The sequence below is a fragment of the Cottoperca gobio genome, chromosome 12, assembly GCF_900634415.1.
Source record: "Cottoperca gobio chromosome 12, fCotGob3.1, whole genome shotgun sequence".
NCBI lineage: Eukaryota > Metazoa > Chordata > Actinopteri > Perciformes > Bovichtidae > Cottoperca > Cottoperca gobio.
The window spans coordinates 316,804-340,292 of NC_041366.1; the positions used below are offsets into that span (position 1 = coordinate 316,804).

The 23,489-nt window shown below is 39.0% G+C and overlaps 1 protein-coding gene across 7 annotated transcripts; it reads left to right on the forward strand.

The window, feature by feature from the left end:
• Positions 1 to 1,742: 1,742 nt before the first annotated feature.
• fbxw2 (F-box and WD repeat domain containing 2) lies at positions 1,743 to 21,941 on the forward strand. 7 transcript variants are annotated; one of them, XM_029444844.1, is made up of 9 exons: positions 1,843 to 1,896; positions 3,529 to 3,812; positions 10,042 to 10,264; positions 16,420 to 16,614; positions 17,026 to 17,159; positions 17,328 to 17,414; positions 17,562 to 17,731; positions 18,312 to 18,363; positions 18,586 to 20,017. In XM_029444844.1, exons 1-9 carry the CDS (start codon positions 1,869 to 1,871, stop codon positions 18,646 to 18,648), a joined length of 1,236 nt encoding a protein of 411 aa, XP_029300704.1. In that variant the 5' UTR covers positions 1,843 to 1,868; the 3' UTR covers positions 18,649 to 20,017. The 7 variants fall into 7 exon arrangements, with proteins under 7 accessions (XP_029300702.1, XP_029300704.1, XP_029300705.1 ...); XM_029444845.1 differs by lacking the exon at positions 18,586 to 20,017 and adding an exon at positions 20,169 to 20,345 and having other exon boundaries at positions 1,845 to 1,896; XM_029444842.1 differs by lacking the exons at positions 18,312 to 18,363; positions 18,586 to 20,017 and adding an exon at positions 20,169 to 21,941 and having other exon boundaries at positions 1,743 to 1,889.
• The last annotated feature ends 1,548 nt before the right edge of the window (positions 21,942 to 23,489 follow it).

Consider the following 23,489-nt stretch of genomic DNA (forward strand, 5'->3'; position numbering starts at 1 on the left):
TCAGAAATTGACATTTCCAGAACAGCCACGGTGTTTCTCCAGTTTTAAAACCAAAGCTGTATTCATTTACTCAGGTGAAGGGTTCATGTTGAAGTCTGACTGAAGGAAGGAACTGTCAGTCATGTATTATAAAGTAACGTTTACTACTTTTGTCCCATAGAAAATGCCCAGTGAGAAAGTGAAAATTGTTGAGATTGCTTCACACGGTTTAGTTCGATGATTTTCAGACACAATGAGTTGTTAGAAGGATGCCAGAGCACTTACCCACTTCACTAAAATTCCAGTATTAGCCATGTGGTTTGGATACAAGCCCAGAAATGTGAATTATTTGGGAAACAAAAGATTTAGTTCAAAGAATACTGACCTAAGCCTGGGCATCATACAAGTTGCAGGAGATGAATACAAAACTCTTCAACAACATTTCTGTTGTGAGGGCAGTGGAAATTATATTTGTTGTATGTCATGTTTTAACCTACTGGATTCCTGAATTTCCCTTGGGATAAATAAAGTATCCATCCATCCATCAATCCATCCATCCATCTATTTATTTATTTATTTATTGCAGGTGTGTTCATTAAGGGCCATGCTGCCAAGCACATCAAGGGCAAGCCAAATAGTATTATATACAAATATTTCATTGCATATAAACATAACATCATTATTATAATGCTAATCGAACTCAAAGCTGACTAACTCCCTTGGAAGTTGTAAATGACGAAGATGTGAAGCTATAAGAACAAACAGATCTTTAATTAGCACTGTGCATAATCAGCTATCTGAGGCTGTTTTTCATTGAATCCCAGAACATAACAGTCACAGATCACACAGAATGTGATATGTCTCAAAGTATCAAGATAAATCAACGTAAATGTAGTATGTCCATAAACTATGGAGCTAGGAGTGTGCCACTGGAATAATTATAGATATTTATAACAAATTAGTAAATTGAGCTCTGCTTGGACACATTCCTGCCGTCACATAACAGCTGCACAAACAGGATTACTGTCACTGCTCTATGGGTTGGATTTATTTCATTTTAAACTAATGAGACACAATGTTTAAATTAAACACAAAATATAAACTGCACCGGTAATGCAGTAAACAATTGAAATGTGAGATTGAATATTGAGAATCAGACACTAATAACTAAATGGAAAAGCAAAAAGTACAATTTTATATATTTTTTATGATGACTTTAACCATTACACTTTCATTGAAATCATCAATTCATCATTTAAACAAAAGGAAGTGAAATCATGAACTGGTAAATACAATTACATTTCATTTAATAAATATATAACAATAAATAATAAATGTATTTTAATAAATATATAATTATTTTAAAGGTCAACTTATTAATTGATTAAAATTAAATATAAAAAGTTTAAATTCTTTAATTATCTTGATGGCATTGCACCTTCCTGGTTTTAAAACACAGGGACCGCCAAAACGACCACATGCAAGAAATAATATTCGTTATTAGTCTGCCCTCTGGGGGTAATTATTCTTCACCATATTTTAGCAAGCTACTGTACTGTACATTCAACACGTTCTTATCCCGCGTGATTTATGCCTGAAGAAAAAGTGGTCCATGCATTGTTGCCAATCGATCTGTCTTTATATATGCACCACTCTGCTATCTGTACAGAGTACAGAGCCAGGCGGGAGCAAACCACAGATTCCTAATCGTTATTTATGTGTAGTCTATTGGGAAAATAGCACGTTCACATATTTTACACTGTTTCACAGCGTGCGTGACACCGGAAGCTAGTTTACCTGACCCACGATAATGTAAAAGGCCCGGAGCTTTGTCTTGCAGGGAAGTTAGGTCCTATGAAGACAACAATCCCAAGACAACTACAACGCGTATGTCGCGGATACAAATGGAGGAATGTAGTAATTATATTTTTTGTATTTTACGAATGTATATTTCCTTTGTGTTTTTGGTGGTTTTCGGGGAATAGGTAAATACCACAGACTGCATACGGTAAGTACTCCTAAGGCTCCTACTGTGAGACAGAGCTGAGGGTGAAGCAACCCAATTTTACCGTTCCCATTATCTTCCGTTTCATGCTGTCAGAACACAACCTGCTAACGTTATCCTCCTACACCAATGCTGCTAACGTAAACAATGAATAGAAGACTAACGGTACTCTATTAGAAACACTGTAATTCACAACTAACAGAATCAAGTACTCTCATCATGGTGATTAGCTATCGTTAGCTACGAAGCTAGGTTACTTGGACAATCATTTCAACTTGCTTGCTGACAGGTTAGCGTTAGCTCACGACAGCTAACTTCGCTATGTGAACTAAGTAAGCCAGGAAAGTGGCGATAAAGAAACTCCCTGCACTCTCTGGTTGGTGGACATTTTGAGCTAGTATTTTTAAATGTAACTTTATTTACTAGCAGTAGCAGATACTGATTATTGTTTGTGTGGATGTTTCCAGTCGTAGCTAATGTGTTCTTACATTTTAGTAGTGTTAACGTTACTTAGCTAGCGTTTGCTACAAAAGTTGCTAACTAGCCAGGTAGCTAACTTGGACTGAATGTTTAGCAGTTAGGCTACAATTGTCCGTAAACGTAACTTGACAAGATTGACAGCAGTTTGCTAACACTACAGCAACATTTAGGTTAAGTCATTGTATTTGCTATTGTCCTTCTGGCTAACGTAGATTATTGGTTTATGAAATCTTTACACATTGGTCAGTGTGGTAAATGCATAGTCATAAAGCGTAACATTACTAAAATAATGTAATATATCATGAATGCTTGTGTTGTTTGGCCAGTTGTGGAAAAGAACCTAAGTATTCAATTGCAATGATGAAAAACTGTTGGCTATTTGGCTCTATAGATTATTTAAATGATAAATTAATTTTCAGAATTGTCATATATTAATTTCCTGTGATCGACAAGACGACCATGACTAGTGTAACTTTACATTATAAAGTTTTGCTTTTTGCAAAAGGCCTAGTTATCACTCAAGGTAGTTGAAGAGATTTCCATTATGTAACGTTAACACATACTGATAGTACTGATGGAATTGCTACTTAATCGTCTACAGTTGTAATATATGTATTCACTTAAGTAGTTGCTACATATTGTAACTCATTACATCTATATTATACATGTTTATGTAACGAAATTGTCAGATAAATGACACAATTGGAGACAAAAGCCTGAGCATTCAAATTTCACCTCTCACTCTGTTTTTTTTTTTTTTGTTAATCTCTTTCAGAATTGATTCATCAATCAACAGTAAATTATTAAATGTACAATTGTATGACAATTCAGTAAAACAGTCATACATTTGTCGTTGCCTCTCAAAGTCAAGACGTTCTTTCAGTTTTTTTGTTTTATTATTATTATTATTATTATTATTATTATTATTATTATTATTACAATTATTACAGCTCATCTTTTTATATCTATGGGTTTCTTGGCATGGTCAGAAAAAAACATGTGTCATCTAGTGTATGAATGATGGGCTGACGTCAGACCCTGCATTGTACTTGGCGGTGTTGCAGGTCGCTCTCATGTGCCCATGGAGAAGGCAGCCTTTGAGGGGTGGCTGGAGTCAGTCTCCGTCACTTTCCTTACTCTAAACGACCAGCAACGCAACCAGTCTCTGGACCACCTCATTTCTTTAAGTGGTGCTGTCCAGCTCCGTCATCTGTCTAATGGACTGGAGACACTGCTTAAGCGTGACTTCCTGCGCCTCCTTCCCCTGGAGCTGGCCTTTTACCTGCTGCACTGGCTTGATCCTGAGACCCTGCTCACCTGCTGCCGGGTCTGCAAACAGTGGAATAAGGTGAATATTATGCTTCCTTACATCTGGTTATGTAATGATGGGGTGCTTCAATAAGATCTTTTCTTACTTTATCGTACATTTTGCACCACTATCACTCATCACTTAGTTTCATTCCAGATAATGTCGTTGGAAAATGTCCGTGTATTAGAATGATCAGATGAGATGAGCCTATGTGTGTGCCCTCTTGACTTTAGTCCTCGTGTTTGTTTCTCTTCTCGTACACTGATTTCGCTTAGGCTAAACAGCCAATGGGAGTGATTTCTCTTGCCAACAGGCCTCTTCCGCCAAAAAGCCGATGTCTAGTGCCGACGGTTGGTGTGTAAGAGCCTTTAATCCCTCCCATGTAAGAAACAAGGAGGGGGCCACAGCTCGATCACCTATCAGTGCCCTTTAAGTGTGGTGCATTGTTTCCTTGCATGGACCAAACCACCTGTTTGTAAGTGAACTGTACTGCTCAGAAGCTGAATGCGTATATGCCACTTCTACCAACAGCAATTTTTATTTAGGGAATTTGGTGTCTACTGCGTGAAAGATACGTTACACGTTTGTGTTTTGAGAAGAGAGAGAGAGAGAGAGAGAGATAGAGACAGCGACAGAGACAGAGGGAGAGTAGAGGAGACAGAGAAGAGAAGAGAGAAGGAGGAGACAGAGGAGATAGATATAATAGGAGAGAGAGAGAAAGAGAGAGTATATAGGAGAAGATAGAGAGAGGAGGAGAGAGGAGAAGCAGAGGAGGAGAGAGAGAAGAGAGAGGGGATAGAGAGAGAGGGAGAGAGGGAGGAGGAGAGGGAAGGGGAGAGAGAGAGACAGAGGGAGAGACAGAGGGAGAGAGAGAGACAGAGGGAGAGAGAGAGACAGGAGAGAGACAGGAGAGAGGGGATAAGAGAGGACAGAGAGAGACAGGAGAGAGAGAGAGAGAGAGAGTGAGAGAGAGACAGAGGGAGAGAAGAGAGAGAAGAGGGGGGAGAGAGAGACAGAGGAGAGGGAGAGAGAGAGAGCAGAGGGGTCATGAGAGGAGACAGAGGGGAGGGAGAGAGAGAAGAGGAGAGAGAGAGATAGCAGGAGAGAGCGGAGAGAGAGAGAGAGAGAGAGAGAGAGATAGACACACCACAGACAGTAGATATATATAATATAATCGATAGATATATATATATAGATATATATATAACAAACATACACAAGAGATAGCTTATATTATGGAGAGATTAGGATATAATATAGGTAATATATATATAATAATATATCTATATAATATATATGTGGGGTATTCTATATGGTTTGGTGTATATATATATATATATATATATATATATAGATATATATATTATATATAGTATTATATATATATATATGTATATAGGTCTATGTGTATAGAGAGGAGACGATGAGAGAGAGAGAGATATGGACATATGTAGAGGGAGAGAGGTATAGGGGTAGAGAGGGAGAGATGAGAGAGAGGGAGAGGGGGAGAGAGAGAAGATAGAAAGGGAGAGAGAGAATAGGGGGAAGAGAGAGAAGAGAGGAAGGAGAGAGAGGGAGAGACAGAGGGAGTAGAGGAGAGAGGGACATAGGGATAGAGAGATAGTAGAGTAGGTAGAGGGAGAAGAAGACAGAGAGGACAACAAGACAGCGAGGATAGAGAAGATGTGTTCTGGAGAGAGATAGGATATAGATGATAGGGATCTAGCAGATAGATAGGATAGTATGAGACACCACACACACAGACATATATCTAGAGATAGAGAGATATTAGAGGATAGATAATAGTGTATAATATGTATATGTGTCATATATGTATAGTGTAAATATAATATATATATAGATATATATATAGATAATATACTAATATATATATATATATATATGATATGGGGTATATATATATATATATGTATATGATATGTAGTATATGTATATGTGTATATATATATATATATATATATGTATAGTGTGGTATATATATATATATATATATATATATATATATAGATATATATATAATATATAATATATAATCTATGTGTATATTATATATGGGGATATAAATATGGTAATATGTATATGTGTATATATGTATATAATATATATAATATATATATACTATATATATAATATATATATGTAATATATATACATATGTGTTCGGGCGAGAGAGATGATGAGAGAGAGATGAGATAGAGAGAGAGGAGAGATGACGACAGACAGAGAGAGAGAGAGAGAGAGAGAGAGAGGAGAGAGAGAGAGAGAGGAGAGAGAGAGAGAGAGAGATAGAGGATGAGAGCGTAGAGAAGTATAGACATAGATATATATATTGACTATGTGATGTAAGTATGTAGATAGAATATATATATATATATAGATAGACAAATGTGTGGTATATATATTATATATATGTAGTTGTGTATATATAGATATAATATAGAAGATATACCTATGTGAGATTATATTACATATGTAGATGTATATGTTATATAAATTGATAATAGATACACAATGTATATGGAGATGTATATGTATATATAAGCTAGAGATATTATAGATATATTATAGTAGATATATAGATATATATATATATAGTATATATATATATTATATATCTATAGATATATATAGTATATGATATATATGTATGTATATATATATGGTGTTTATATAATATAAATATATATTATATATATATATGTATATGGGTATAATATATATATATCTATTATGTGTATATGTGTATATATTATGGTGTATATGGGTATATAATATATATATATAATATATATATATATATGTGTAATATCTATTAATATATGTGTATATATAGATATATGTGTTATATCATATGTATATGTGGTATATATAGTGTATATATCTATATGATATGGTATATGTGTATATGTGTATATAGATATGTGTAATGTGGATAATATGATTGTATATATATAATATAATATATATACGAGGGGGGGGGATAGGAGAGAGAGAGAGTAGGGGTGTGGAGAGATGATAGATAGAGAGAAGAACAGAGGGGGAGAGTAGAGAAGTACAGAGGTGGGGGAGAGGGAAGGGAGAGAGAGAGATAGAAGAGAGAACAGCGGGATAGGGATAGGGGATAGAGAGAAGAGAAGAGGAGGAAGGAAGAGAGAGAGCGAAGAGAGATGAAGAGCGAGAGAGAGGAGAGAGAGAGAAGAGATATATATATAGATATTATATATATGGTAGATGTATATAATATGTATATATATAAGATATTATATATATATAGATGTATTATAGATAGAATGTATATAGAGATAGATGTATATATATAGATATATATATATATATATATGTCTATGTGGATATATAATATATATATATATATGTGTATATTATATATATGTATATATAGTTATATATATATATATATATATAATATATCTATATATAGTGTATATATATATATTATATATATGTGTATATATATATATATGTATATATAATGTGATATGTGTATATATATATATGTGTATAATATATATATATATGTATATATGTATATGTTAATGTGTATATATATATGTTATATGTGTATAATATATATGTGTATATATTTATATATATAGTATAGTAGAGAGAGGAGAGAGAGATGGGGAGAGAGGAGAGAGGGGAGAGAGAGTGGAGAGAGGAGGAGAGAGAGAGAGGAGAGAGAGGAGAGAGAGAGAGAGGAGAGAGAGAGGGGAGAGAGAGAGAGAGAGAGAGAGGAGAGAGAGAGAGGAGGAGAGAGAGAGAGAGAGAGAGAGAGGAGGAGAGGAGAGAGAGGAGAGAGAGAGAGAGGGAGAGAGAGAGAGAGAGAGAGAGAGGAGGAAAAGAGAGAGAAGAGAGAGAGAGAGAGAGAGAGAGAGAGGAGAGAGAGAGAGAGGGGGCGAGATATATATGGCTAGATGATATATATATATGTGTATATATCTATACTTATATGGGTATATATATCTATATATGTGTATTATATATATATATCGGTATATATAATATGTGTATATATATATATATATATATATAGTATATCTCAAAAGTGAGTACACCCTTTAGATTTTTGCAAATATTCTGTTATATCCTTTCAGGGGATAACATTATCCTACTGAAACTTTGATATAACTTAAAGTAGTCAGTGTGCTGCTTGAATAACAGTATAGATTTATTGTCCTTTGAAAATTACTCAGTACACAGCTGTTAATGTCTAAACAGCTGGCAACAAAAGTGAGTACACCCCATAGTGAACATGTCTAAATTGTGCCCAAAGTGTCAATATTTTGTGTGACCACCATTGTTATCTAGCACTGCTTTAACCCTCCTGGGCATGGAATTCACCAGAGCTGCACAGGTTGCTTCTGGAATCTTCTTCCACTCCTCCACGACGACATCACCGAGCGCACGGATGTTGGACACCTTGCACTCCTCCACCTTCCTCTTGAGGATGCCCCACATGTGCTCAATTGGGTTTAGGTCTGGAGACATACTTGGCCAGTCCATCACCTTAACCTTCAGCTTCTTCAGCAAGGCCGTTGTCATCTTGGAGGTGTGTTTAGGGTCATTATCATGTTGGAAAACTGCCCTACGGCCCAGTTTCCGAAGAGAGGGGATCATGCTCTGCTGCAGGATGTCACAGTATATATTGGAATTCATGTGTCCCTCAATGAAATGCAGCTCCCCAGTGCCGGCAGCACTCATGCAGCCCCAGACCATGATGCTGCCACCACCATGCTTGACTGTAGGCAAAACACATTTGTCTTGGTACTCCTCACCAGGGTGCCGCCACACACGCCGGACACCATCTGACCCAAACAGGTTTATTTTGGTCTCATCAGACCACAGGACATGGTTCCAGTAACTCATGTTCTTGGATTCATTGTCTTCAGCAAACTGTTTGCGGGCTTTCTTATGCATCGGTTTCAGAAGGGGCTTCTGTCTGGGGCGACGGCCATACAAACCGATTTGATGCAGTGTGCGGCGTATGGTCTGGGCACTGACAGGCTGACATCCCACTTCTGCAACCTCTGCAGCAATGCTGGAAGCATTATTGTAGCACTATTTTTGGAAACCAACCTCTGGATATGACGCTGAGCACGTGGACTCAACTTCTTTGGTCGACCCTGGCGAGGCCTGTTCCGAGTGGAACCTGTCCTGGAAAACCGCTGTATGATCTTAGCCACTGTGCTGCAACTCATTTTCATGGTGTTGGCAATCTTCTTATAGCCAAGGCCATCTTTGTGAAGCGCAATAATCCTTTTTTTCAGCCGCTCAGAGAGTTCCTTGCCATGAGGTGCCATGTTGTCCAGCATTCAGAGAGAATTGTGCCCAAAACACCAAATTTAACAGCCCTGCTTATCATTTACACCTGAATCCTTGTAACACTAACGAGTCACATGACACCAGGGCGGGAAAACAACATCATTGGGCACAATTAGGACATGTTCACTATGGGGTGTACTCACTTTTGTTGCCAGCTGTTTAGACATTAACAGCTGTGTACTGAGTAATTTTCAAAGGACAATAAATCTATACTGTTATTCAAGCAGCACACTGACTACTTTAAGTTATATCAAAGTTTCAGTAGGATAATGTTATCCCCTGAAAGGATATAACAGAATATTTGCAAAAATCTAAAGGGTGTACTCACTTTTGAGATATACTGTGTATATATATATATATATATATATATATATATATATATATATATATATATATATATATATATATATATATATACGTGTGTGTGTGTATATATACATATTGATCAGATAGTTGTTGATTTGAAATTAAAACTTTACAGTTTTATTTATCCATAGGTCTTTAACAGTTAGCTTGCGTTTTGACAACATTATTTTGTAAAATGAAGAAAGGCTTCTGTAGAATACATTTTATATCTTTTAGAAAATACGGTGCAAAATTGTTTGGTATTTGTTAAGAAACTCAGGTATAGGCACTTGTTGTAAATTGGCATACAATATATTCATTGATTTTAAATGTTTATAATAATCAGATCTACCGATCATTAATTAAATGAAAAAGGGATAACTGATAAGATATTAAAGGCAATGCCAGAAAAACTTCTGTTTTAGAATCTGAATACCACATTTACAAATCAATTTCAAGAAACTAACAAGCACTTTGTCTGCACACCTTTTCTGTATTGAAAGTACTTGTAAGTGTTTCAATGTTCAAACAATTCATTAAGCGTTCGTTTGTCTCCTTGTAGGTGATCAACTCGTGTACAGACGTGTGGCAGGGTGTGTGTCGGAAGCTGGGCTGGAGGATTGATGAGTCCATTCAGGATGCACCACACTGGAAGGGGGTCTACCTGAAGGCTAAACTTCGTATGGTGCAGCTGCAGGATCAGAAGGCCTTTGAGACATCGTCCCTCATTGGCCACAGTGCTCGTGTATACGCCCTCTACTATAAGGACGGCCTCCTCTGCACAGGTACACTGTAGCGCTGGTCTTTTTTTCAGTGGTTGTTGTGGAAACTATGACCATAGGTTTGATTCAGCTTTTTTACCAAGTTGGAGATATGTGATGTCAGGTTGGTTGTGATGCTAATTCCCAGGAACTTTAACCTCTTAACGTTCGGGCCATCAGGTGTTTCTTTACATTTTCACAGAGGTTGTATCTTGCCCTGTGTTGCTTACAGTCCACCAGGCTGGATGTGGTACCCAATGCCACACATAGTTAGAAATCTTAGAATCTCGTTTATTTAGTGAGCTAAACGGTTTTGAGATCACAATCACAACAGCAGGTACATCGATGTGTGTTATTTCCGTTTATACTCGGTAAAAACTTTATTTGCCGTGTCTGCAGCGCTGAGCGCATAATTCCAAGATGGACACTGGCCTCGCTAAGCATTCAATTGACGCCACATTTGAGCCAATAGGACAGGGCTAACTTCATTAGCAAGTGGGTCGAATAGGAAAATCACTGGGGGTTCGTGGGCCACACAATACTTTGTCAATCAATCACTACAAATAACTCTTACTTACAGTAGTGTTAATAGTTACTAATACATGAAATGAACTAGTCACGTGCGTCCCCTTTTTTCACTTTAATTGTATCACCATTGCAGAAAAGCAACCAGTCCAAACAAAACAGTAGGACAGCTATGGTTACAAGGCTTGACACAAAAGTGTAGAAAAAATATGAATATAACAAAACGGTAATCATCACCTTAACAGTTAATAACATCTTCAACATTTCTAAACATACATAAGGTGCTTTTGAAAATAAGTCCATATCCATACAATTAAATACAAAATGCGAATAGACCATAGTGAATTATTTTACAATTTAACATTAAGTAGGCTTGTTTTGAATCATAAAGTAGATCTGTCTTTGCATTTAAACTAAGAATGCATTAAGTCAGGTGGTGTACTACTATAGAATTACCAAACATATCAGACTTCTGTCATTTTGATCCTGTTTGAGTCAGTGAGAGAAATTACACTGCCTTGATTTAGCTATTTCAGCATAGTTTGGCTCATAAGTGATAAGGGCAATCCTGAGACACTCATGCAACTTCTCATTGGTCATGGAGCAACGTGCCCTTGTTTTGATGGCATTCATATGAGAAAAGCTAGACTCGCAAGTATAGGTAGATCCAAACATTGTCAGTGCAAGGCCACCTTCCTCATTGTGGGGTACTGATACTGGCTATCAAATCAACTTTATTTGTATAGCCCAATATCACAAATGATACATTTGTCTCAGTGTGCTTTACAGACTGTATAGGTTACGACACCCTCTGTCCTTAGACCCTCGCATCGCACAAGGAAAAACTTCCTAAAAGAAACCCCATAATTAAAGGGGGAAAAATGGAAGAAACCTCAGGGAGAGCAACTGAGGAGGGATCCCTCTCCCAGGACGGACAGACGTGCAATAGATGTCGTGTGTACAGGATAAACAACATAGTACAAATACAACATTTGACAGAAATGATGTTGTGTTGAAAAAGAGAAAGTATGGATGAATCCAGGAAAATGTCAAAAAGGCTTCCAGGTGTCCAGCAGGACCAGGGCAGCAGGCGCAGCCACGATTCCTGATCCTGACGTAAACTTTATCAGTGGTAACCTGCCACATGAGACACAGAAACTCCAGGGATGATACCTCGGATGATGAGTTAGTAACATACATTTACATAAATGCATACAGATAGAGGGACAAGAAGAGAGTGAGGAGAGCAGGGAGGTGTCCCCCGGCAGTCTAAGCCTATAGCAGCATAACTAGGGGCTGATCCAGGGCAGACCTGAGCCAGCCCTAACTATAAGCTTTATCAAAAAGGAAAGTCTTTAGCCTGCTCTTAAATGTGGAGAGTGTGTCTGCCTCCCGAACACAAACTGGAAGCTGGTTCCACTGGAGAGGAGCTTGATAGCTGAAGGCTCTGGCTCCCATTGTACTCTTAGAGACTCTAGGAACCACAAGTAACCCTGCAGTCTGGGAGCACAATGCTCTAGTTGGTTTATAAGGTACTATGAGATCTTTAAGATATGCTGGAGCCTGACCTTTAATTGATTTGTAAGTCAGGAGAAGGATTTTGAATTCTATTCTGTATTTTACTGGGAGCCAGTGCAGAGCAGCTAATACAGGAGTAATATGATCCCTTTTCCTAGTTATTGTCAATACACGTGCCGCTGCATTTTGGATCAACTGAAGAGTTTTAAACGACTTTTTGGGACAACCTGATAACAATGAGTTGCAGTAATCCAGCCTTGAAGTAACAAATGCATGGACTGGTTTTTCTGCATCATTTTGAGACAGGATGTGTCTTATTTTTGCAATGTTACGTAGATGAAAGAAGGCAGTCCTTGAGATTTGTTTTATGTGGGAGTTAAACAACAGATCCTGATCAAAGATGACGGCAAGATTCCTTACAGTGGTGCTGGAGGCCAAATTAATGCCATCCAGAGCTTCTATGTCATTAGAAAATGCACACGGGAACACTGGCAGAAAACGAGCCGTGACTTGACTTGTAGTGCCTCTACATGTTGTATTCCTTCATCACGGAAATACATTTGTTGCACAATAAACTCATCACTACTTGTTGCGGCTGGTAAAGTAAATAAACATTTTTCAGACCATTCACTCTGGAATTGCCGATTTTCACAATCAACTTTACGTTTCTATGACTTGGAGAGAGACATCTTGAAGCGTCAGGGAGTGACTTTCTCTGTATTGCGCCAACCTGGTGTGCAATGTGATTTTGACTGAGCCGATGGCAAGTGCGGACAGAGTGCGTTTTTTCCCCACACACGGGCAAAACGGACGGGCCTCGTTCAAATGAATGGAAAAACCTGCGTTTTCGCAGCATCGCCGGATTTGGTGTGAATTTATGCTATAAATGCTATATTTATGCTATAAATGCCAGCCCGATTTGCAGGCAACGTCTTGTGGGCCAGAAAAAAGTTCAGAAGGGCCGTATCCTAATTGAATAGGTCTGCAATCGGAGCTTCGATGCGTTATCTACAGCCATCAATAGCCAATGAGTGTCAACTTGATAAGGAAGTGCCAGCCCCTCTTCTTTTGTTTACAGACTGAGCCAATAGCAACTGAGTCTCCCGATGACTGGCGTATCGTGTAGCCAATGAAATCCTTAACATTTAGATATGCTGCTTCAATGGTTTTTGTTTTTTTACAAATGTTGTTTTCTTTGTATTTATTATATTCAAGTTCAGAAAATAAATAGAAAAAAAGCACAGAAATATTACAAGAAATGTGTTTATACTTCACTTACTCTGTGTCATTACTACTAACAGGGAATATGGGTATATAATAGTTATTTATGAGCAATACAAATAATATTTTATTAATAAATATTATAATATCTCCAAATTGCTCAGCTTGGAAACCCTTTGTGTTACTCTTAGAAAAACCTGTCTTAATATGTTGTGTTTTTGTCCGGAAATTTGAACCCTGGACTTGGTAATGCTATGTTCATATTGTGTTTTCCAGTCCATACCTACCAGCTATAAACATATTCAGGCATCTTTTTCAACAAAAAAAATTCAGACAGAATTTATTTTCTTCAAATTCAGTATATTCAGACCACTATTACTCAGTGCCAGAAGCACTTGGAGTAATTCTGACTATTTTGCAAGAACAATAAGAGTTATCGTTTGAATGAGACTGTGTATCTGGTGCAAATGGTTGAAGAGCAGCTTCTAATTTACTTTGGGTATGTCATTTTTAGGTATTTTCGGGTAACTTCACCCACACTGTAAGAGCTTAAGCTCATCTGGCAACATGTCCTCACACATGATGAGGACCCTCCTGCTTTTGTAGCCTTTGAGATTGTGGATCTCCTGCCACATCTCTCTGATGTTGTTGGTGTTGAGGTCTTTCTCCAGTCTCTCCTGGTGCCTCCGCTTTGCCTCCTTGATGCCAGCTTTCAGTGCGGTATGCTTCTTTGTCACCTGACAGAAAGGTAGATTTTTTGGCTGTGGTCAGAGCCCTTACCTCTCCATTCGACCAGGCTTTCTGGTCGTCACTGATGATGTATATTGCTCCAGATTGTTGTGGTTCTCCTGAACACATGCCCGTCTGTGCATTCAAAACAGTCCTGTAGAGCAGCTGCAGCTTCCTCTGTCCACACTTGACCCTTTTTCCATCGTGAACGTTTTTAGAAAGATTGTTTTTACCCACTAACTGTCTTCTCTGAACTATAATAATATATATTTTTTAATTCCATTCACAATTTAGAGCACTATACATCAGAGACATTTGAAAACCCCAAAAGAAGCTGAATGTGGGAAAAAATAACATTCAATACAGCGGCAGTGGATCGGTGATAAGTGTATTGGGTTAGAATCACGGACTCACGGATTATTGCAACTCTCACGTCTCCACCTTGTACCTCGTATATTACCATGTATTTCTTTTCTTCTTCTTTTTATTGTTGCTGTTTTTGGATTTTATTGATAAATTGTTAAGCACTTTGTAAGGGTCTGGGATATTTAAATGGAATGCTGGAGAATTGATTAATGTTATATAATCTACTTGTTCCTATTATTGCAAAGCGGTAGATCTGAGGCGCACAGATTGTGTGGACATTTCCAAGCATACTGCTCTACTGCAGCACTTCTTAAACCAGAGGCTGCACATGTATCAACATATGTGACATGATGCCTTCAGATGTCTACAGAGGTTTAATGAACTGAAGGAGAAACTTTTCATACATTACACAGGGTTCGTAGGGGTGCTGGAAATACTTGAAAAGGGCTTAGATTTTAAATTCAGTGCTTGAAACTACTTGAACTTGTAATTAATTGCATTAATTTCGTAATAATTTTCTGACTGAATAATAGTCATCATGAATTTAGACTTTATGGCATGTATAAATTGTACAGGTGTACCTAATAAAGTGGCCACGTATATAATTCACACCCAAAAAAGCTTGAAATGCACCTTGAAAGTGCTTAAAAAGAGCTTGTTGCGCCATGAAGCCTCAACCTGAGCAGAGATCTAATGAGCCAGGATATTTGACGACACGTGTGGGTTTTTAAAGACCTATTTCTTATTAATAGCTGTTTAAATTGAAGCACAACGTCTCGCTCATTGGTTATCACCCTTGTGTATTCAGGATCCAGTCACCAGCGCTGTCGGAAATTGGGCACCAAAAAAGAAGTCATATGCTGTTTACCAGTTCCATACTACATACTAACTTAAGACAGAAACCGTATGTCTAGACTAGACTTTTTATGATGCATCGATATATATTTTCAAACAAGATACTGTTTATATGGATATAGATTTATGTTAAGCAGTGCCTGAACATTTAGGCCACTTACAGAGATGTATATCCTGTATCAGCATTTAGCTTAAAAATACTGAGATATGATTTATGGTCTATATCGCTCAGGTAGTGGTGAAGATTTATCCATGAGTAGCTCCTCCCATCAGTTTGATCTTTGTGTTGTGGTACACTGGTGTCCATCAGCAGCACACTCAAGGTATGCAGACTGTAGAGCAGACTCTTTCGATGACGCCATATATGGCTCGCAGACAATTTTGAGCTCTGTTTCGTCAATGGCAGGGCTTTGCTCCCGACACACAAACACACGTGCGCACACACCTACAGCCAGAGACAGAGAGGAGTGTAGGTTTGAGTCACGTGACGGTCCTGATGTCACAACAACACTGTAGCTATTTCAGGAAACAAACTTTAAGTCGCTGAGAGGTCAGGCCTGGTTGGCTTTGTCTGACGTGCTACCAAAAAAGATTTGCTGAAAATCAAAAGTATGTTGAACAAATCTTAATGAGAAATGATCAACTTATTATAACGTGCATAAATATATGATCAGAACAATTCCAGCTATCAACGGCTGTTGACAGCGGACAACAAAAAACAAACACACCCTCTCTCCCTCTCTGCCCAGGTGAACAGGTGATTATAATAACTGAGTGACGCCCAAATCCATGTGACTCAACTCAACCAACGCATCGCGATCACAAAATAATAAATGATAATATTACAAACACAGACCAATACCAAAATATAAACCATCCCAAACGCATTAATATTACAACAAAATTCATTCCTTTGTGAGTTGGTTCATGGCTCCTACATACACAGATGCCCTCTTGTTTTTCAGGATCTGATGACCTCTCTGCCAAACTATGGGACGTGCGCACTGGGCAGTGCATTTATGGAATTCAGACACACACCTGCGCCACAGTGAAATTTGATGAACAGAAGCTGGTGACTGGATCCTTTGACAACACTATTGCCAGCTGGGAGTGGAGCACAGGAGCTAAAATCCAGCAGTTCCGTGGCCACACAGGAGCAGGTGGCTTTAAATGTTCAGCAAATATCTGTTCTGGGCTATTTAGAGTAATAAGCCAAAGCAAGCAAAACTGTATTTATATAGCATGGTTCAATACAGTGTTCAAGTATGTATCTACGCACAATAATCATAATCAACCAAATGCAATGTAATAACACGGAACCTGTTGAAGAATTGCAGTAGCTTGGACCATAAAATCAAACTCTTCTTTTTAAGGGGCATCATTTATACATGCCACCAGGTAAATTTGTAAACTTGAAAAGCAACATTTGTGGGTGTATGATACAACTGCCAATGCTAGAATTTGTATTTGTAAGCAGCCATTTCCCAATACTTGAAATTTGATATTATAACCTTTTGATAAATATTCCTTCAAAAGACATTTGAGTGTGGAAACATTTTGTGTGTGCTCAGTCTTCAGTGTGGACTACAATGATGAGCTGGATGTACTGGTCAGCGGCTCTGCAGACTTCACTGTGAAGGTCTGGGCTTTGTCTGCTGGGGCCTGTCTCAACACTCTGACTGGACACACTGAGTGGGTCACCAAGGTCAGCTCCTCCAACCTAATCATGGCTCCATTTATCATATTCATACGGAAATGTCACTCATTTCATGTTCCCATGCTGTTATAAATGTGTTTACACCCAGAGCAGTGACACAAGTGCTTAATGAACTGAAATGTTGTTTTGAAACATGCGTTGTGTGTCTCCCATCAGGTGATCCTGCAGAAAAGTGAAGTGGAATCTGTGGTGCACAGTCCTGGTGATTATATCCTCCTAAGTGCTGATAAGTATGAAATTAAGGTAATGCTCCTGTCTCTATCCATTTTTTTGTCTTTTCACTTTGAGTAAAGAAACTAAAGCATTTCTCTTGTTTTGGTGGTGCTCTTATGTGTGAGCTGCTTCACCTTAACAGTCCATTAACAGGAGCAAACACTGTTCCCTCTGCAGGTGTGGCCTTTAGGGAGAGAAATCAACTGTAAGTGTTTGAAGACGCTGTCGGTGTCAGAGGACCGCAGCATCAGCCTTCAGCCTCGCCTGCAGTTTGACGGACGCTACATTGTCAGCTGCTCTGACCTTGGAGTTTATCAGTGGGACTTTGCCAGTTTTGAGATTCTCAGGTAAAATAGTATACATCTGTGGGATTATTAAATTATGAGGCCTGCTCTGTAGCTGGTGTACATCGATTACCTTGTGGAAATCAAACCGCTCATACTTGTATGTAAGTTTACTTATATAGCACCTTCCTAGAGCAGATGTCACAAAGTATGTAACTGATCTGTAGGCAACCAAATACAATGTTGGTCGGGGGATCTGCACCTTATCTCGGATTAACTAAATCAGAGTGCACTCTACCTGCAGCCTAAATTAATTATAAATGGACATAAACCGCTATTTGCTATTTACCTAATTATGTTATACTTGATATCAGTCTCAAAGCCGACACATCTGCCCATATTAATATGATTTAGGAAAATATAAGGAGCTGTCACAAGGGAATGATTCTGCAGTTATATTTCAAACAAAAAAATTAGGCTATTTATTAGTTCAAACACATTTAAACATGCTCATTCTGATGTGTTCACTCAAAGCCTATGGGTCAGGGTTTAATACACACAAGTGATAGTTTGTGTCAACAGGCATATAGGCCAAAAATGGTAAATCTCTTAAAACTTCTTGCTCTGCTTATAACTCCCTCAGGACCGTCTGTTCCTGCCAGTCTTTCACCTGGTGTCTCCATCCTAATCACCAGGTAACCGGGGTAACCGCTATGTGAAGCGGGAGTGTCACAATTTTAATGATAATACCCCAGACAACAATAAGTTTCCTCTGAGGCAAACTCTATAGGATTCCCAAACGGTCAATGCGTCATGATGGGGAGAGCTCTGTCAATAAAGGAGGTGAAAGTCTGTCACACCCTCTAATGCACTCACCTGTAATAATACCTTCTTTCTGATCCCACCCCGTGCCCAAGTGTGCCACAGGTGTGCCAAGGGAGCCTGGCCACGAAATTACCAGAAGTGGCATGCTCCAATAGCCTTGGGAGTGCGCACCTGACTGCGACCTGGCCTCGCTGCTGGGTTCAGGATAATAGAGTTACAATACCAGCTGAAAGTGGACTGCAGAGGGAACAGAGCCCTGCTGCCTTCAGATGGCTGTGCAGAGTCAGCAAAGTAAAGACCTGCAGTATAGCACAAAGGCTCACCAGAACACACACTACATGTTGAAAAGAACTACCAAAAGCAGCCCAAACTCATGACATCATCACCAAGCTCTTCCCGTCATGACGCGTTTAGGATGGACACACCGGGTTCACAAAGTTTTCTATTTAGTTCCCTCCTCTCCTTTCCTCCGCTCTGTCTCTGACTATGTGTGTGCGCACGTATGTGTGTGTTTGTGTGTGTGTGTCGGGAGCAAAGCCCCGCCCTTCGCAAAACTGCGCATTCACATGCTCTCCTTCGCTCTAAGTAGACATTACAAACTGAAACGTGCACATAAATTAGATAAATAACATAAGCGTTGAGTTTATTTAATAAAAGAGCACCTGTTCAATGTGAAAAGTGAGTTGGGAATATAAAAAAAAAAAAAACAACACCTTGAATTTCAGAATTTCATGTCCCCCCTAAAACAACGGTAGGGGAAACACGTGTGTGTGTGTATAATGTGTGTAATATGTATAAAATATATAACTTTGTGATCTTTAGTAATTTAACAACACCATGTGGTGGATGAGTTGTAACTTTTCAGAAATGTGTGGTGATGAGGCTAAAATCAAATATGATCTTTATTTAAACTGTTCTCACTATGGTGCATTACATCAGAAACACTCTATGGTGCGTTACATCAGAAACACTCTATGGTGCGTTACATCAGAAACACTCTATGGTGCGTTACATCAGAAACACTCTATGGTGCGTTACATCAGAAACACTCTATGGTGCGTTACATCAGAAACACTCTATGGTGCGTTACATCAGAAACACTCTATGGTGCGTTACATCAGAAACACTCTATGGTGCGTTACATCAGAAACACTCTATGGTGCATTACATCAGAAACACTCTATGGTGCGTTACATCAGAAACACTATGGTGCGTTACATCAGAAACACTCTATGGTGCGTTACATCAGAAACACTCTATGGTGCGTTACATCAGAAACACTCTATGGTGCATTACATCAGAAACACTCTATGGTGCGTTACATCAGAAACACTCTATGGTGCATTACATCAGAAACACTCTATGGTGCATTACATCAGAAACACTCTATGGTGCATTACATCAGAAACACTCTATGGTGCGTTACATCAGAAACACTCTATGGTGCATTACATCAGAAACACTCTATGGTGCATTACATCAGAAACACTCTATGGTGCATTACATCAGAAACACTCTATGGTGCATTACATCAGAAACACTCTATGGTGCATTACATCAGAAACACTCTAATCTTAACACGTCTTCCTGGCTTCTCACCACATTTAGCTTGGAGTGGACCAGATGATCACACTGCTCCCAGCACTGTCACTGCAGCATGTCTTCTTGTTTCTAGGGTGATAAAAACGCAGGACCCAGCTAACCTGTCCCTGCTCAGCTTTGGTGAGGTGTTTTCGCTCCTTTTCGATAACCACTTCCTGTATGTGATGGACCTGAGGACAGAGGCGATCTCGGGCCGCTGGCCTCTACCAGCCTACAGAAAGTCCAAACGAGGATCCAGCTTCCTGCCAGGTGTGACCTCCTGGCTCAACGGGCTGGACGGGGACAATGATTCTGGACTGGTGTTTGCCACCAGCATGCCCGACCATAGCATTCACTTAGTACTGTGGAAGGAGAACGGATAGAGCAACAACCAGCAAGGACTTCTCCAGACTGCTAGGACATGAGCCGCCATCATGTGGAATATATGAACCAAGATCCTGCATGGACCAAAGCATTTAGTTTTTATCTGTTTCTTCCTCTAGACACAAACCTGAACATTCCCAGATGGAAATAGAAGGCGAATTAAGAAAGATGTGCGACACTCAGTGCTACATCAACTCTTGCTCCTGATTTCTGTAGAAACCTGTAAACCTCTCGTTGATCTTTTGATCTAGGACAAATCACTTTTTTTAAAAGCCAAGATAAATCAGTAACAAGAAAAATGGCAACAAAGGTTCCAAAATAAACAAAACAGAAATCGTGATTTAATATATTTTAACGTGAAAGTGTAGATGTTTTTGGCAGATTTGCTCTCTGAACAGTTGAGCATTGTGCAGGGAAAATATTTGTAGCTGACCTTTAATCCATGGTCTAGTAATTGGGTGCCAACTTTGGACACGGACCTTTCTTATCAGGATAAAACTAAGTGAAATGTGCTGAGCCCGAACATGGCCAAAGCCAAGCTGGTCACTGAGCTCATTTGCCCTAACATTGCTTTCCTTAAAGAAAAGCAGGGTTGCCTTAAACACAGTTACTGTAAAAAATGGAGAACATTTCCTTTGACATCAGATTTTGACCTCAAGAGAGATATTCCTCAAGGTTTTTACAGGGATCCCAAGGAAGCTGTGTGCTGAATGGTGGTGTGGTACATTGTTGTGTACCATGTGAAACATTGTGAGGCAGGTTTTTATGTAATTCACTGAATATGCTTTTCTAAGGGACTTGTTTAAATTTCAGCTTGAGAAATGTGATGTGCCTTTTCAGTTCATTTTTCAGTTCATGTTACAAACAAGAATTCCTTGATAACTCTGGCGCACTGCAGTAAGGAGATGACTGCATTGTAAATCTCACTTTTGTGTTGAATTTTTCATATTAACTGCTCTAACGGTCTAAGATGTCTGTAATTTTATAATTATCTCACTGACACAACTTGCTCAGTGAATTGCTTTTAAGAATCATTGACTGTGTAAAACTTCAGGTTTATTTTTCTAAAAGCCTCATGTGGGACCTCCTGCCCAACGGGAGCTCACACTTGGCGAGTTGTTGGTTCTGTGCAAATGACTATTTTAGACTTGATTTGAATGGATGAATGGATTTACTGGCATAACAGAAGAAACTGTGAAACCACGCCTCTTCTTGTGCATCAGTTTCAACATCATGGCTCAATTAGTTTTTCTACTTCTACAGAACTGAAACTAAGTAGTGCTTGTCCCAGAGTTTTCATTGATGTCTTCCTTTGCATTCGGCAGGCCACAAAGCACCATGGATTGGAAAGTACACCAAACCTCATTTATGACGGATTAGTTTTTCCTGTATACAGACTAACCTGTTTCTCACATGGAAAATTGTACACAGCAGATGTAAGCCTACAGACTGTTCGTGGGTTTAGGTTTTTTTTTTTTTAATCCAATTAAAACACCACCAATATATTGTATTGTATTGTATTGTCTGATCATTGCACCACATTATATGCTCCCAGCAGCACTCTTGTATATAAAGTGATAAATACTATTGACTTTATCACACCATCAGAGAAAAAGCAAGAAATATATTCAGATTAATATTGTAATTAATTCCCACTGCTGCACAGGCTGCACTGGGCCTGCAGCTCCAGCCATATTCTTCAGGTGAAAGTTTTAAAATAAAACCGATTACAACAATAAGTCTTATTTGGCTTTGTGAGGACTCGGGGCAGTGGCTCTGCCTGCAGTTGCTCTGAAAAGAACGGCTTCAGCACCTTGGACAGAGACGCATTATTTTGTGTGGGGAGGGCAGAAGCTCTGGGATCTTTCCCTTGGTCAGCTCCTGGCACCTCTTAAGGCTATCTTGGGAAAAGACCAGCGACATCTTATCAGCTCTGATGCCGCTCCTGTAAGCTGAGCCTGGGTGAGGCGACAGGGCTGGCTAGGGTCATGTATTTCACAAATTTAAATACATTCCTGAGGTGTAATCATGTTGCCCATGGACTTCAGGTGGGATGAGCATCTGCAGAAGCACACACGTGGATAGCTGTAACTTCTGGCTTGTGCAATCAGAACTGCTCACAGCATTAGGTTGTCCCAAACAAAGATGCAAACTTCATTACATGTCTTTAGAATCAGTTTATAGAGTGTTGCAAACCTTTTCAGTTCATTTTGTTTACTTTTCATGTCCTAAAACCTCTCACCAAATGCCTGGAGGAGCTTTGCACAATCACCAGCAGCTTCTCATGTCATAGCAGGCTTTTGTTCTTTCAGAATAGGACAATGTACCGTTACCTCTTTCCAGTTTGACTTGCCACAACCTTTTAATTTAGCAGAGAGCTTAGAAGCAGGTAGGAACTTTAAAACTTGGCGTTCAGCTCTGACAGGTAATGCCCACCATGAAGGCCAAACCACACAGCCACTTCACTATCACCAGTGCCATGAGCGATATTCCCCCCATCTCCATCAATTGTTTTACTTCTTCCTACAGTTCGTAAAAACCCTCTGAGAATATTTGCGCAGCTCATAACATGGGAAACATCCTGCCCCATGAGGGAAAAACAGGAAACTTTCTGCCACGGGGGTCAGGACATTTAGGAATCCTCCCCATCCTTCCCCATAAAATGATCTTCTAAGTGGCAGATTTTGAACAGTAGTTCCCTAATTCTAGTGTCTATTGTATAATTCATTTTCAAATGGTCATATTTTGTCAGAGAAGGCTCCCACAGATCTCATATATTACACATGTGGGACCCTGAACAAGCCCAGATCATTATCTGCACTCTGTGGCATCTAGAAAATGTTTCTTGTTTTAAAAAAACTAAACTTGTTGGGATTGGAGAGATTTTTCTAGACTTGTCAGAGCCCTGATTTCATGTGTTACTTCGTCCCAAAATGCACCAGCACCTCAGCTGACTGCATCATTTTGAAATGCTGTCTATTGTGAAACGCGTGACTCAGATCCTGCAGTTAGGTTAGACCTTTTCGTTGTC

What these genes read in the sequence shown, in the direction of transcription:
- fbxw2 (XM_029444839.1), top strand. Translation starts at nt 1,869, where the DNA reads ATGTCGCGGATACAAATGGAGGAATGTA. An exon ending in TCTGCAAACAGTGGAATAAG is followed by an intron (nt 3,813 to 10,041) that starts GTGAATATTATG and finishes GTCTCCTTGTAG; the next exon opens with GTGATCAACTCGTGTACAGA. An exon ending in ACACTGAGTGGGTCACCAAG is followed by an intron (nt 17,160 to 17,327) that starts GTCAGCTCCTCC and finishes GTCTCCCATCAG; the next exon opens with GTGATCCTGCAGAAAAGTGA.